Source organism: Leopardus geoffroyi, chromosome A2 (assembly GCF_018350155.1).
Source record: "Leopardus geoffroyi isolate Oge1 chromosome A2, O.geoffroyi_Oge1_pat1.0, whole genome shotgun sequence".
Classification (NCBI taxonomy): Eukaryota; Metazoa; Chordata; class Mammalia; order Carnivora; family Felidae; genus Leopardus; species Leopardus geoffroyi.
The window spans coordinates 101,259,626-101,276,377 of record NC_059331.1 but is presented as its reverse complement, the minus strand read 5'-3'; the positions used below and the strand labels follow the sequence as shown (position 1 = coordinate 101,276,377).

Below are 16,752 nucleotides of genomic sequence, written 5' to 3'. Positions count from 1 at the left end.
TCAGAGACCTGTACTTAACTGATTGAGTGGGTCAGGGGTAAGGCCTGAACGTCTGGATTTTTTTTTTTTTTTTCTAAAGCTCATTAGGTGATTCCGGTGTGCAGCTTGGATTAAGAATTCAGTAGACTTATCAGTAAATTTCTCTGAACAGTAGTTGGCAGCCCATGGTGATAATATTAGGATATAACAGTATCTGCCACATAGGATAAGTATTAGAAATAAATGGGTTGGTATATATAAAGTCGAATCTCAAGCCAGCACATTAAGTTTTGGATCTTAGTCTACCCTCCTCCTCTTCTGCTAGACTGGTTCTGGAGGAAGATTCTGGTTTCCTTTTTCTTTCTTTTTCTACAATTTTTTTTTTATTTATAACTTTATTGAGGAATACTTGATAAATATAATCATATTTAAAGGGTACAATGTGATGATTTGATACACATATGCCTTGTAGAATGATTACCAAGGTCAAGATAATTAACACATCCATCACCTCACCCACATCATCATCATCATATTTAGCATAGTTCTCTCTCTCCCTCTCTCTCTCTCCCCTGAGGGAGAGTGTAAAATAGTACAGATATTAAGGAAATAATGTGGCATCTCATCAAAAAATTAAAAATTAAACTATCATTTGATCTAGCATTCCCATCCGTGTATGTATGCAAAGGAACTGAAATCACTATCTTGAAGAGATACCTAAACACTCATGTTCATTGCAGCACTATTCACAATAGCCAAGACATGGAAACAACCACAGTGTCTGTCAACAGATGAATGGATAAAGAAAATGTCATATACATATTATATACATACATATACAATATTATGTACATATATACACAATATAGGAATGTATATATTGAAATCCATATATATAGGAATATATAGAGGGGTAAATATATATAATTATATATAGGAATATTATTTAGTCATTAAAAAAAAGAACACCTTGCCACTTGCAACAACATGGACAAATCTGGAGGGCATTATGCTAAGTGAAACAAACCAGACAAAGAAATATGCTGTATGGTATCACTTATATGTGGAATCTTAAAAAAAAAACAAAAACAAAAAAACAAAAAAAACCCTCTAGTTTTCTCCACAGCAACAGTGCTTTTCAAAACAGTGAGTAGACTTGTTAGTCTTGGCTACTGCACTAGTTCTCTACTGCTGCAAAAACCAAATACCACAAACTTAGCAGCTTAAAACACCAACTTAGTTTATCTCACAGTTCTGTACGTTAAGAAGTCTGGGCACGCTAGGCTGGATCCCATGCTCAGGGTCTCAGGATGAGATTAGAGAGTTGCCTGGGCTGGGTTCCTACCTGGAGGCTTGGGTAATGAATATTCTTCCAAGCTCAGTGAGGTTGATGGCACAATTCAGTCCCTTGCAACTGTAGGACTGAGGCCCCATTTTCTTGCTGGATGTCAGCTGGGGTTCTCTCTCTGCTTTTAGAAGCAACTCTCATTTTTTTCTCACATGGTCCCCTTTATCTTCAAAGCAACAAGAGTGTATCAAGTTCTTCCATGCTTCAAATCTGACTTCCTTTTCTACTCCAGTTGGAAAGAGCTCTCCATTTTTAAAGGCTTCTGTGATTCTACGGGGCCCATCTGGATAATGCAGGATGATCCCTTTATTTTAATGTAAACTGTGCTTTATATTAACAGAATCATGGAAGTGATATTTCCTCATACTCATGCATTCTGGGGAATTAGGATGGGACACCTTTGGGGAGGGGGAACTTTAGAAATACTGCCTACCATATCTGCCCATCCACTTCCCTATTTCAAGCATCCCTTTATCCCAATGGCTCTTACCCATCCTTCAATCTTGTTATCAGCCAGTATTCAGCAATCTCCAGGTGAGGTGTTAGTACCTGCCACGTTTTATAATTGAAGGCTTATTAGGTATAAATTGTTTCCCATATTAGGCATAACTTACTTCGCATATAGGCAAAAACCAGGATAGGAATGTCACCTTCACATGTATGCTCTCCCTGGTCATGGACACAGAGAATCAGTAGCCTGGCCTGACCTCAAAGGGTTGGAGGCATTGGGCAGTCAAGCCTGGGAATTCCAATTAGACACAAAAAGATAACAAGAGGAGACAATTCATTCCAAGGGCCAAGTAAAGGACACTGACAGGTAGGCACCATGGAGATTCACAGGTAGTTGTAAACGAAAATGATTTCAGAGCTGCTAAGATATTTCATGACCGTTCCAATCACACAGCACAGGCAGACCCCAACTTCCCTGCCTCCTGAACTCAACCGACTTTTCTCTGAAGCCCAAATTGGTTCAGAATATTCCTCTCTTGGAGCATATCCTACTACCTAGTAGTTACCCAGAGCATTTTTTAGAAGTCTTACGTAAGTATTGTTTTAGCCTGATTTTTAATCTTTACCTTGAGAAATCTTAAAAGTACTGAAAATCAAAGCATAAAGAGTGGAGACACTGGGAAAGTCTGGATAATCTTGAAAAGCCAAAACAAAACAAAAACTAAAGCCAAAACAAAACAAAGACGGCAGCCATAGGTGAGGTTTCATTTCCACATTTTTACTGTGGTTCTCTAGTGGACACTGTGGGGTGTGGTCCAGTCCTTCCTTCAAGTCTGATGCATCCATTCCCCAACTGCTGGGGACATTGGCAGCTGACGGCTCTCAGCCATGTTTCTCTCAGGGAATGACCCTGATGAAAAGAATGACCTTGTGCAAGATCATGCCCCTCCCGGGGCAGTCCTCATCCAATGATGGGTATATATTGGTGTATGAAGGTCAGACAGCTTTGCCCTAAGCAGGACAAGACTGAAGGGCCATTCCAGTTCTAGAGTTTCCCTGAGAGACTGGTGTAGGCCTCTGTAAGGGTTGCCTTGCAGTTCAACACCCCCCTCTGCACAAAGCTGTTCCCTCTAATTCCCCATAGGCGTGATTCCCAAGGCCACTTCCCAACCACTTTCCTGCAAGCTTGTCTCAGGCTGGCAACAGATTCTAACAAGTCCCATCAACCTGAGGATGTGGATGTGTCTGTGTCTTTGTGCCTGTGTACACGCATCAGGTGTGTGTTTCTCTGTTTAGCTTGAGAAAGAAAGAATGGGCAAGTGATCTAGCAGTTTAAAATATGACCAGAAAAAACAAAGAAAAAAACGTATTGGATTTAAAAATTTTTCATCATGAGCTTCAACATTTCTTTTCTCAAGTCTCAATTTAGTCTGCCAAAAAGAGTTATAAAAGCTAATGATGGAATAGTGAAAAATTCAGAGAGGCAAGAAGTGTACTGAATTCATTTCCTTCCCCTGATGCACTAGACATGATTTGGGTGCAGTCAAGACAAGGGGTAGATTGTTAGCCATAGTTAGCTATCCAGGATACGGCACTTGCAAAATAATGGAGCCATTTCAAACATTAACAACATACAAGAATGTTCCATCATCTTTCGAAAAATGACTCCAGGAAATTATTCCCTCCCAAATTCATCTCTTAATTGTTCTGTAGAGTGGTCAGCAATGGCAGGTGGGAACACAGCCTTAAGTGGCAGTCCTGATGGAAGCACTACTCCTTAGAACACGGATAGGCTTTTTAGAGTAACAAGAGCCTCGACTCACTGACCTCCAGTCTGGATCTTGTAAAGTGTTAATTTGGCTGGAACTGACATGCTGATGCTAAGCTAGAGAGAATAATGGATAGTATCTAAGAATAGGACAAAGTAGAATCAGTCTGGATGTTAAGACATATGTCAGATTCATGTATGTAAGTATCTATTTTATGCCCCAAAGTAGATAATTCTATAGACATTTTCTACATCTTCTGATATCCTTGGTTTTGTGGAAATTGGGATAATTTGAAAAGAGTACTTCTTAACCCAACACTAAAGAGTTAGGGCACAACGTGCTCTTAAGTATAGTTGGAAATCAGAAGGCTATCTGTGGGTAAGACATGTGTGAAAGATTCTGGTTTCCTGTGCTATTCATCTTGGGTAAAAGTTTGGCTTCAAAAGATTTTTAAAAATGTAATATGTACATTTTTAGAGGTAATCATCCCAGGTTAAAAAACACTGTATATTCTTCACAGTGATAAATAACAAAATTGCTACATGTCAAGCAAACACTGGAAGCAAGTCAGTATACAATTCAATGCTTCTAAAGTGAGGTTCCACATTGCTTGCATTGGAATTATCTGGACTGATTTTAAAAATTCAGATTGGGGCACCTCGTTGGCTCAGTTAGTTGAGTGTCCAACTCTTGATTTCGGCTAAGGTCATGATCCTAGCATCATGGGATCAAGCCCCGCTTCAGCTCTGTGCTAAATGTGCAGCCTGCTTAAGATTCTCTCTCTGCCCTTCTCTACTGTGCTCTCTCAAATAAAAAAGAAAAATAAATAAATATTCAGATTCCTGGGGCCCCAACTCCTGATCTACTTGGCCTAGAATTCTGCACTGTAAGTAGCACACTAGGTGATTCCTGGACACATTAAAATGTAAGGAAAGGTGGCACAACAGGTCGATTAGCTTTGGGCTAGAAGAGTCTTCAAAGATAAATCTAGCCCAAACCCCTTGGACTGTGACCAAGGCACATAGATATGCTATGATATAAGGTTTAAGTAATGAAGTCACAGTCTGAGATCCTTTTAGTTGAACAAATATTTATGAATGACCTACTCTGCAAATCTCTGTGTAAGATAAAAAGATAAATGAGACATAATTCTTGCTCTCTGTGAATCTAAAACATCATCTAATTTTCAGCTAAATATGTAATTCAACCTTTCCCTAATTCTGTTTTTATTCTTAACATCTCTTCATGTAAGATTGTCTCTTGGAAGTCTTTTAATGGAATGCTCATAAAATTGAACTGATTTTATTTTTTGCTCTCAATGTATCTCCCCACTTTACGATCAAGACCAGGTGGTGACAGGTGAATTGGTGAACAGGAGTAATACCAACCTACTCTATCAGACTGAAATGATATTAGGCATGTGGCGCTAACAAAGTCAAAGTTATTATCTTCGAAATATCTGTGCTTATTCCAAGTGCAGTATTGTCACACTACTATTGATTTGTTGGTGAGGGTGTCCGAGTCCCTGAACTATTCAGGGAATTCTTAGGGATATAATATCAAGGTTCCAACTCCAGAAAGAAAAGCCCAGACCTTGAGTCTTTTCTTAAAATATAAAGACTTGACTTTAAAATTTGAGAAACTGCAGACTTCTAAGGATATGTTTAACTTTAGAAACTCCTTTAGAGCTGAGGCAGTACCTGTTCCCAACTGCAGAGTCCAACCCTTAGCCTCTACTATCTAGATGAATACTTGCAAGTTTCTCCAAATGGAGCTTTTAATGAATTTAGGTCTGCTAAGCATGGTGGAGTGTATGGCTTGCTTCTATGACTCAGTAATGCTGAAGGAATGCAAGATACCTCCTCAGAACTCCCTCAGTTCTGTAAATTTGAGTTCATGGAGCCCTCACTGAAGTATGACTGCTAAGGCACTAAATACAAGTTTATCCTTTAAAGACCATGCGGGTTTGCTTACCCTTGATCCCGTCTAAAACAAAGGGATTTTTATTAGGCTGAATACTAGTCAGTGCAATGTGGATATTATACACATCACAGGAATCAGAGTGGGCTCCTCCCTCATTTGGTTCTCTGAGGGCAATGCTTGGCTGACCTCTCTGCGTAACTTCTCCACTTGACTAGTAGGTCAGTGAGGTTCTTGGGTTGCCAGTTAAATATACACTACTGCCACTGCAGGACTCTGGATAGCATAGATTTTATAGTTTCTATAAGGTGAGATTCATTTGTCCTATTCCAAAGAGTACCAAGTGTAATGTTCCGGCCAAAGATAGTATTCAATCAAAAGTAATAGGACAACGGGGCACCTGGGTGGCTCAGTCGGTTAAGTGTTAGACTTCGGCTCCGGTCATGATCTCACAGTTCACAAGTCCGAGCCCCGTGTTGGGCTCTGTGCTGACGGCTCAGAGCCTAGAGCCTGCTTTGGATTCTGTGTCTCCCTCCCTCTGCCCCTGCCCCACTCAAGCTCGGTCTCTCTCTCTCTCTCAGAAATAAACATTAAAAAAAAAAAATTTTTTTTAAATAATAAGACAGGAAAATGTAACTGAATTACCAAAAGAAGTGACAATAGAAATAGACCCATGGTGGGGAGGTTGTGGTCCAGATAATGGGGGTAGGAGACATGGATTCTATAATGTCTATACTTAATATGTTTACAGAGGCCTGGAAATGATACAAAATAACCAAATAGAAATTCTAGAATTGATATATTTGATAAATGAAACCAAGAACTCAATAGATGGGCTTAACAGTGGGCAAATACTACCAAGAAAATTTTTCATTACAGAAGTTACTGGGTGACCTTCCTCAAATTCTAATCTCATAAAAAGCTTATTAGCTTCCAAAAGGCAGCCTTATTTGCCTTGGATAGTGCACCAAGTGAACAGGCATGTCTTGTCTTTGAGTTTTGCTCTTTAAGCCCTTAGCCTTCACTGCCCGTTTTGGTTTGACATATTTGAAGACTATCATTGGCTCTGTTATAGTTAAGTTGAAGGAGCCTTCCCTAAACACTGAATTCCCAGGGCCAAGACTTTATCTTTTCCTCTCTGCAACCCTAGGACCAGCAAAGTATCTGGGCGTAAAAAGTCATTCATATGAATGTAAGAATTGGACTTGAAGAGTAAAAGGAAAGTGCAGGGATACTGAGAGACTGAAAACAACAAGCCCTAGGGCAAAGGCCTGACCTACACAACACTCGGAAGCTGCTTCTCCTCTCAAGGCAAAAGCCTAGCTCAAGCTGCCCTCAGCCTGGCCAGTCCTCCCTTCACAGTGATTGATAGGAGCGTGATCGTCCTCTTGTCACTGGAAGGTATTGTGCTTATTCTGTTAAAGTAGTAAAAAGTGAGAGGTCTGCCAAAGACCTGACTGGTGGTGTGTAGCAGGCGGCTGATCTTTTCCCATTTCTCTAATGGTAACCCTTCTCCCATCTACACGTTTAGCAGAGAGTGCAAATGTATAGCTAAATTTTATTCAGTGGTAAGGAAACTGTGGGATCACAATACATAAGTAAAATTATTCTTTAGTTACCTTGACTCAAGACTAAACTACTAAAGAAGAAAAAAAGTGGTGAATCAAAATATCTTTTCCTGTGTACATTGCACGAGGTGGAAAATGGGGTCACTGTACTTGTGTGGCCTCAAAGCACATCTCCCTTTTCTATCCAAACTGGTGAACTAAATGAAGAGTGGGGTCCCTAGAGGAGTTTTGTTCCCTGTTTTGTTAATGGGGGAGGGCAAGTATTCCTAAAAGACAGCTCTGAAGTATCAGGAACAGTGAAGATTTAATTTAACCACAGCCACCCTTGGCTCTAGAAGCCCCATTGTTACTTGTCAGATTATTTCTGTCATTCTTTCTCATATGAAAGACAGTGTGCCCTGACTGGTTTAGAATTAGGCTATTAGGTGACTTGATGTCTGTATTGCCACACCTGGGCCTCCCGGGTGTGATTGTGACATGTATTAAAGCTAACAAAGTAAATCAAATATTTGCTGACTGTGTATACAGAAGCTTGGAGAATCACCTGTGGGAGAGGTGAAAGAGTAAGTAAACAAAACAACTCTTGAGTTTAACATGATATGCCATGGAGTGGGGCTAATTTTTAATTCTTAGGTGTAAAAAGTACAATAACTTAGGGAGGCAACCACTACCATCCTGTCACATAAGGTGGAAGTCTGAAGAAAAACGGTGTCAAAGGAAATCAACCTACTTTAACTTCTTTAAAAAAAATAATCTCACTGATGTAAATAACTGTGCTTTCCGGTAAATGCTTTGCATTTTCACAGCTTCTACTTTTTGTCATGTATTTCAGTTTTAGTAGTGACAGGAAGTTTGGGTGCAAAGGAGAAAAAAGAAAACCCTTTTAAAGACATCCTGACAAGTGAGTTTCAAATAATTCTATGCGGTGATCTACAGTCAAAGAATAAATTCAGGAAATATGCTGTAAGTTTAGCATTTGTAAAGACTACTGAATTAGTGTGGTACCTAAGTAGCTCAGTCGGTTAAGTGTCTGATTCTTGATTTCGGCTCAGGTCATGATCTCACAGTCAGGAGATTGAGCCCTGCATCAGGCTCTGTACTGAGCCTGGAGCCTGCTTACGATTCTCTCTCTTTCCCCTCTGCTCCTCTCCCCTGCTCGCGCATGTGCTCCCTCTCTCTAAAAATTAAAAAAATAAAAAAAGATTACAGAAGTAATAAGATAAATAAATTTCTACTATTTAATGTATAGCAAAAATTCTATTAATATTCTTTAATAAGCACTAATTTATATTATTATGAGGTAATCAATTAGCCCTAAATGAGGTCGTTGTTGATCTTAAATTACTAAACTGCACCCAGCAGTTTTTCATCTACTTTCTAAGTCAGTATATTATAAAGAAGACTGGATCTTCATGTGTTTTAGAACTTCAGACTCAGGTTCAGTTTCACCACTCAGTTCTGCTTCAACTGTTCTGAGTCATTCGACCTTGGAACACCAGTTTTCCTATGGGTAAATTTGAAGATTTAGTGGTCTAAGAGGGTTAAAGACAGTAAGACACTGAGAGAAGGTCTAACCTGGTAAAGATTATGAGACTTTCAGATGGGAAAAACCACCAAATACCATGATAACTTAAGGATCTCAGAAATAGGTGGCTACCTGTTTAAGATTAAGAAAATATGTGATTCAATTATTTCCCTTTTTTCCTGCTTCTGTAACCAGGCAAATAGGTTTGTAAAAATTACTTTTTATAAACATTAAATAACTTTTATGTCCTATTATTCTAAGCACAGTTACCTTCGCCTCCCTTTAGTAAGAAGAAGATAAATTAAGCAATAATTCTGTATCTTTTCCAGGACTACACCTTTGGAAAACTTAAAATAGGTAGTAGTAAATCTGTATGTATTTAGGTAAATAAATTTCTTCTTGAGTGACTTATCAATTAGCAATACAACTGAATACAATTAATTAGAAAACATGGGGCAACTGAATATATTAAATTGTACAACTCCACTACTAAAGCAATATGAAGCGATGTTTATTTCCTCAGGTTTTCTAAAGTTGGTGAATCCAAATAACGGTGTGCACTAATAAGGAACATACTGGGTGGCAAGTTACTGAAAATTGAGGTAGATAGGCTAGACTCAAGGGCCTTATGAACATCTGCAATCATCTGTTTAAGGAAGAGGTAGGTAAATTTTTATTCATATTGTAAAAGTACTAGACTGATTTAATATCAACAAATAGACCTGAGCTCTGGATGAAATATGCTTAAAACCACAAAGTTTTTGGTCTATTGACTGCATTTCACCAAGCCTTTTCCTATACCCAAAGCATAATTAAGCAAAGGTGAAAAAAATATTCATTTTTTACATAGTAGGGGCAAAGAACCTAATAAATATAACAAGTATACAAAATGTTTTTCAGATCTCAGCTCAAATATTACCTCCTCAGAATTCTTTATTGACACCCTTGAGACCCTAACCCAGAAAATTGCTCTATCAAATCACTATTTTCTTTGATTAATACCATTCTCTGAAATATCTTGTTCATTCATCTATTAACTTGTTTGCCTATAGACATATGAGACTAGGAATCCATTCATATTGCTCACCACTGTTTTTCCAGTAGATGCCAGGCATAATTATTTGAATAAATAATTACCTGAATAAATGAATTCCTCAGTGTACATGACAGATCAAAATACACCAAGAGATAGAAAAGTACTCCCCTGTCCCCCACACACACTTACCTGGGTAATAGAGTGTTTCTAATTAAAAAAAAAAAAAAAAAAAATTATTTTTAATGTTTATTTCTGAGAGAGAGAGAGAGACAGACAGACAGACAGACAGAGTGTGAGCTGGGGAAGGGCAGAGTGTGAGCTGGGGAAGGGCAGAGAGAGGGAGACACAGAATCCGAAGCAGGCTCCAGGCTGTGAGCTGTCAGCACAGCGCCTGATGTGGAGCTCAAACACGAGATCATGCACTGAGCCGAAGTCAGACGCTTAACCAACTGAGCCACCCAGGTACCCTTCTACTTTTTTTAAGGTTATTATTCAAAATCAGAGGTGGAGTATTTTGTTGCTTTAAAGACAAATATATACTGCAGTAAAAATTACATAAGCCTATGCAAATTAAAGAATTTTGATGGAAACATAATTTAAATTAATATTTTTGTGGGAATGCAAACTGGTGCAGCCACTCTGGGAAAGAATATGGAAGTTCCTCAAAAAATGAAAAATAGAACTACCCTACAACCCAGCAATTGCACTACTAGGTATTTATCCAAGGGATACAAGTATGCTGTTTTGAAGGGGCACATGCACCCCAATGTTTATAGCAGCACTATCTACAATAGCCAAAGTATGGAAAGAGCCCAAATCTTCATCGATGGATGAATGGATAAAGAAGATTTAGCATATATATATAATAGAGTATAACTCGGCAATCAAAAATTCTTTCATCAAAAGAATGAAATCTTGCCATATGCAAGTACGTGGATGCAACTGGAGGGTTATTATGCTAAGCGACATTAGTCAGAGAAAGATAAAAATCATATGGCTTCAGTCCTATGAGGACTTTAGGATACAAAACAGATGAACATAAGGGAAGGGAAGCAAAAATAATATAAAAACAGGGAGGGGGACAAAACATAAGAGACTCTTAAATATGCAGAACAAACAGAGGGTTGCTGGAGGGGTTGTGGGAGGGGGATGGGCTAAATGGGTAAGGGGCATTAAGGAATCTACTCCTGAAAGCATTGTTGTACTATATGCTAATTTGAATGTAAATTAAAAAATAAATTTTTCAAAAAAAAAATAAACGAATTAATATTTTTGGTAAAATAACCCCAAAACTACCCCTTAGTCTCTCCCACAACTCTTATATCAGTTAAAAATAATCAGATAAAACAGCTTTAAACATGGTAATTTATTTTACGTGGTTGTTTAAATCCATTGTTTAAAAATGTTCAAAAGGCACTTTAAAAAACATATTTAAAAATACATTTTTCTGACTTGTTAGTGGATCACTTAAAATAAGCAAGTCACCACACGTTTTTAAGCCATTCATGACACTATCACCTTACATAATTTTTAAATTCCAAAACACAAATATTCACTGTGTAATATAACACACTGCTTAGCAGTTAGATTAGTTTCCCTCTAACATATACTTTATATGGATTATTAATTTGTAGGGCCCTGCAAAGTTATTTAAAATGAATTGATAAAAACTAAAAACTACAGAGGTAAATGGAGGTGAAATAGAGCACTATTTACCTCTGAAACTAGTTTTAGAACTGGTTTTTCTAGAGACAATTTGTAAAATTTCTTACTCTAATCTGTGTTAAAATTGCTATTTCAACTCCAATGTATAAACATAAGTCATATTTTTAAATCAAGAGAGGTTACATTTAGCATAAAATAAACCACAGGTTGTCCCCCAGATTTCTTAAGAATGTTTCTGTCAGGCCTACAATAAATCAGAGTTTTTTGGTTTGTTTTTGAGAAAAGGGAGTAGAGGGAATGGAATCCACATAACTTTATTTAATAATTGTGTATCTAGAATGTCGAACTGTAGACTTTAAGTAGGGCAAATATCCTGAGAGCCAGTAGGCATTATTCTTGGATTTTTTTAACTTCCAATCTCATAGGGAAATCTGAAGTTAACAGGTATAAAGTTATTAATAAGTGATACAAATTCTAATCACTAATTACAGCCAAATTAACCTTGCAAAGGCAGCATTAAGAGTAGTTAGAAAATGGAAATTAGTTATAAAGGAAATAAAGAGCAACAAATACAAAGAAGAAATTGTCAAAGACAGAATAGTATAATGAGCTAAAAATTTAAAGGAAGAATAAAAGGATAGACTTGATCTAATCAATAAAGTGAAGCATTTTGTTTTTCAAGCCTCAATCTGGTAATATAAATAGTTTGATAGATTCCCGGAAGTGAAAAATTAATCTCAAGAGACAATTATGAAAATAACCAGTTAACAAATTTAATGCTCAAATGCAATTACTGTACTTCAAAAAATACTAAAAACTGGCCATTTATTTTGAATTTTCTTACAGTAACAAAAATTCCTCTTTCTGAAATTTAAAATATTTGAAAACAAATCTGCTTTGTATCATCTATGAACTTCCCACTTGAAAATATAAGTATACTGTTGTTGGAAAACATAAAGATAGCAAAAGCCTTATGTTTTGAGACCACACTACAACCATTTATCCAAATGATCTTAATTTAAAAGATAGTAAGTCATCATCATGAAATCTGGTTTTATGTGCTCTGTCAAATACTTGGGAGAATTTTTGCTGTATTAGGTCATATAGGACAGTCAAATGGATTCTTAAAAGTGATGAAATTTTGATAGTATGAATTGGCAGAAAAAACATTCTGCATATTATAAAATAGCATTTTGCTACTTCCATTTAAAAGCTTTTACTAACAATTGGAAAAAAAATTTTTACTAACAAGTGAGGACACTCACTTAGATATGCTTATTTAATGAACTAGTATGTATTTACTAGTACTTATTAAACTCTTCCTGCCCCCATTGTGAAATTACTAAACTTGGAGAATTACATATTTTCTTGTGGGCCCTGATATTGGTCAATCTGAAGAAGCTAAAGAATTTTGTCAAAATGAATGAACCACGGACCCTTTAAATTATCTTTAAAGTCTCTTACGTTTTATATGGTGTGATCTGGGACCACACCAATTTAAAACATGCTTTATCTAAATCTTTGAAAGATACCCTACTTCTGGGGCAATAAATCTGCAGCGCATTCCAATCATTATTTGCATCAGAATTATCGAGGTCTTGGTTCCCAAACTAGCATGAATAAAACTCATTTGGAGGGCTTTACACAGCTGCTAGCCTCCACCTCTGGAGTTTCTGATTTAGGTCTGGGGTGGGCCCAGAGGGGCTGAATGTCCAAGTTCCCAGATGATGCAAATACTGCTACCTGGGGCCAACACTTTGAGAACCAGTGACCAAGAGAATATAGCAATAATGCATATTAATGGGCCCCATGCTAGAATCAGAATTTCTGGGATTGGGGTTTGGAAATCTGCATTTTAACAAGCTCCCAGGCAAGAAGAGTGTAAGACCACAATTTGAAAGCCACTCTGACAACTGGGCTGGTTAATCTGACTATTACTGGCTGATGTATCAGATCACTCATGTTAATAAGTAAAAATGGAAATAATGTTAGATGACTAACCTCAAGGCTGATATGGCATGATGAACACTCAGGCTTTGAGCATAAGTCCTAGCTCTGTTACTTGCTAGCTTAGTGACAGTGGAAAAGTTACTTTAATTTTCTGAGCCTCAGTTTTCTCATCTATAATACAGGAAGAACAATCAATTTGTGAAGATTAACACTAATATACACAGAATATCTAAGCATACTATATGGCATACAATAGGCATTAGATAAAACTAGCTATTACTTGTTACAAGAAATGTATGAAATATTTCAATATATTTGATTAAAGCAGATTTTTCATTCATTTAGAACAAATATTTACACTCTAAGGTAACAGAATAATAACAAAACCTTATACTTATTGCTCCATAGTCTGGGCCAGACAAGCATTCTAAAAGTTGTACATATATTCACTCATTTAATTCTCATAAAAATCCTGTGAGGTAGGTAGTATTACTGTCCCTAATTTATGGATGAGGAAATTGAGGCACAGAGAAATGAAGTAAATTGTTTAATGTTACAAAACTAGGAAGTGATAGAGCAGGAATTTAAACCCAGGTGGTCTGACTAGACCCCAGGATTCATCACAATGTTAATTTCCCATGAGTAAATGTTAAGGTTTTTAGAAAGTAACATATATGGACTGCAAATAAATTCATATCCATACCAACGTGAAGAGTTGTTTAGACAACAGAATGAATGACTTGAAATTTTGGCAGATGATATTGCTGTGAAAACCACAAAAAACAATTTAAAGTAAAAACTGGTGTGAATTTTCACTCTGTGGACAGAGTAATCCATAATAACCACTAATTGCTACTAAGATGAACATCCTCTCAAAATACCATCCAAAGAGATGATTTTGACATGTTTTGGCACAATAAATATAAACTCTTTAGCTAAGCAGCAGAGTCAATGGCATGACAGCCATGTGAAATTTGCAACATTTAAGATAATCTTATAGTCTGCAAAATATTCTGTTAGGATATACTTTTCTTTCCTTCCAGAAATTCTTTAGTCACTAAAGTTAGAATGAAATATTTATGAATGTATTTTTGAAGACAGTATTAAATGTGTATTCTGCTGTTAGAATTATCCATTGGCAAAAAAAATAAATTAAAAAAAATATCCCAAAATATTAAGTCTGCATCAAAATTCAGGCTGTTATTCATGAATTAAGTATTTGGTCTTTTAGTATCTGACATATTTCAGTTTGTTTAAGCACTCTGTTTTTATAATGTTTTTAATTAACTCTGGTCAAAATATTACATTCAAATTATTTTGCCAGTGTAACCAATAGCCACCTCAGAGCCTAAAAATGAATGTCTAAACTCTGCTTTAAACAAGTTATGAAAGGCACAAACAAATTTTCATCTCTCAACAGGATGATAACGAAAGGAACTATAATTATGTAGCTGGAATGAGTTTTAAATAATCAATTAAAAATGTCACTTAGTAATTCCTGAGAGTGGCACTGATCTAAGAAAAGTATCCTCAAATAGCATTAAATTTACTATTTATTAGTTACCCATGATTAACAATGGGTAAATTTGGGAACAAAATATTTTAAAATGCGTATTTATAGAATGCTATTAATGCTTTGAGTAAATAAATATTAATAATTAAAATTGTATTCAAGAATAAACATATTTAGAAAAGAGACAACAGGGACTCAGTAAAACATAAACTACTAATTAGAACCAAGTATATAATACAGTCAAGGCCCATATAATTTCAAAATGTGGTTTTATTAATGCACTTTAGGACAAGTGCCATTCTTACTTTACCTCGTCTGGAAGAAATACTGCCAATTATAATCACAGGAAATTTTTCATTAGACAAAAACTGCGTGTGTGTGTGTGTGTGTGTGTGTGTGTGTGTGTGTTGGGGGGGGTTGGTTCATTTATATCATGCTGCAAATATAAACTCATGTCTTGAGTTTATAAATAACATTAAGCAACAATATTTCCTTCTAAACTTTTCTTTAAGGCAGACCTTTAGCATCATGTGTGTGTTTTACTAATATGTGCAGTATAGTTTTAGAAAATTTAAACGTTCTAGTTTCTCAGTGAAAATAATACATGTGGTCGAGAACAGACAACAAAAATCTTGTTTCTAGTCCTTCTGCCTGGCCACCATTTTAAAAACACAAGTTTTTTCATATATATATATATATATTACTGTATCAAAACACATTTTAACAGATTTCACAGCTCACTTAAAGCTTCAGTTTACAGTCATTTGTATGAAAGATTTCTAATATGGAATGTTCACTTCAAAAGAATTCCTCACTGGGACTCCAGTGTTCTGTATCAGATATGCAGAAGTTCTTCAGTGCAATGCTAGACAGTTTACCTCTTCATTTATGTTTTTCTTTCAAGAGTTCTCATTTTACTTTTGGATCTTCATTTTTGTATGCTCGACTTCTTTCTTTTAGTATATTCTCAGGTAAGGCAGGTTGATATCTATATAAATAACCATACGGACGAAGATGATAAACGAGGTATTCTAACTCATACATAGTTGTAGGATCAACATAGTGAAAAGAAACTGCAAGATCAGAACAGCAACCAGGACCCTAAAAAAGTAATGGAAACAGGCATTATTATTAAACAGTACACAGTTAATATACAATATTAACATATTCATTGAGGAAATATTAATTTTAACAGAATCCAAGCATTAAAGCTAGCAAGGTAAAGCAGAGACATCCAATTTATTAGACCTGTAGAAGAAACAAAGAATTTTTAGAGTTCTTAATGATTTAAAACTAAACATGAAAACTGCTAAAATATATCTAACTGAAATAATATTCTCTTAGAATCTATAGTGCTTTTGCAGAAAAGAATCTTAAGACTTCCTCAAATGAAAGAGGCAGCTCTATAAAGAATGAAGCTCTATTTCTGAGTTTTGTTTTTTCTTCATAATGTTCTCACTATGAATTTTTGCTTGGCTCAACCTCAGAAAAACATCTTTGGAGAATTTCGGTGACTACAAAGCCTTGCCCATTATGTGTCTGCAACCTAATACTTCATGTGCACATCAACCCAAACAGTACAGTATTTAAGAGGAAGTGCTGAGTCAAATCTAAGTTTGAATCCAAATTTTGTCTACTAGTGTCAAATTCTGCCTATTGGTGTATGACCTTGGGCAAGTTAATTAATCTCTCTATAAGCTTCAATTTCTTCATCTGCAAAAGATAGTTACTTAAAGGAGATAATGTTTGTAAAATGCTTGGGACCAGCTTAGCTTGTAGTAAATGCTCAATAAATGTTGACATTATTGATAGAATAATCACATTTAGGTGGCCCTAGTAAGTAGATCATAAACATTTGCTCAGATATATAACTCCGATTGATTCCTAACAGAGTTGGTATGAGAACAGGTTTAAAAAAGATAAAAACATGACAATAATAAAAAAAAATACAACAAAGAAACAGGAAAAAAAAAAAAAAAAGCAAGAACATAACACAGAAAAAAACACAAAACTGACCCCAGAATTAAAC

At 36.1% G+C, this 16,752-nt stretch overlaps 1 protein-coding gene across 4 annotated transcripts in view; it reads right to left on the bottom strand.

Moving 5' to 3' along the window:
* Positions 1 to 10,946: 10,946 nt before the first annotated feature.
* C1GALT1 (core 1 synthase, glycoprotein-N-acetylgalactosamine 3-beta-galactosyltransferase 1) overlaps positions 10,947 to 16,752 on the bottom strand; it is a 42,668-nt gene continuing 36,862 nt past the window's right edge. For all 4 annotated transcript variants that reach the window (XM_045494876.1, XM_045494878.1, XM_045494877.1 and 1 more), the window contains exon 4: positions 10,947 to 15,824. In XM_045494876.1, the coding sequence (XP_045350832.1) occupies positions 15,633 to 15,824 (192 nt within the window). In that variant the 3' untranslated portion in view covers positions 10,947 to 15,632. The remainder of the gene's footprint in view (positions 15,825 to 16,752) is intronic.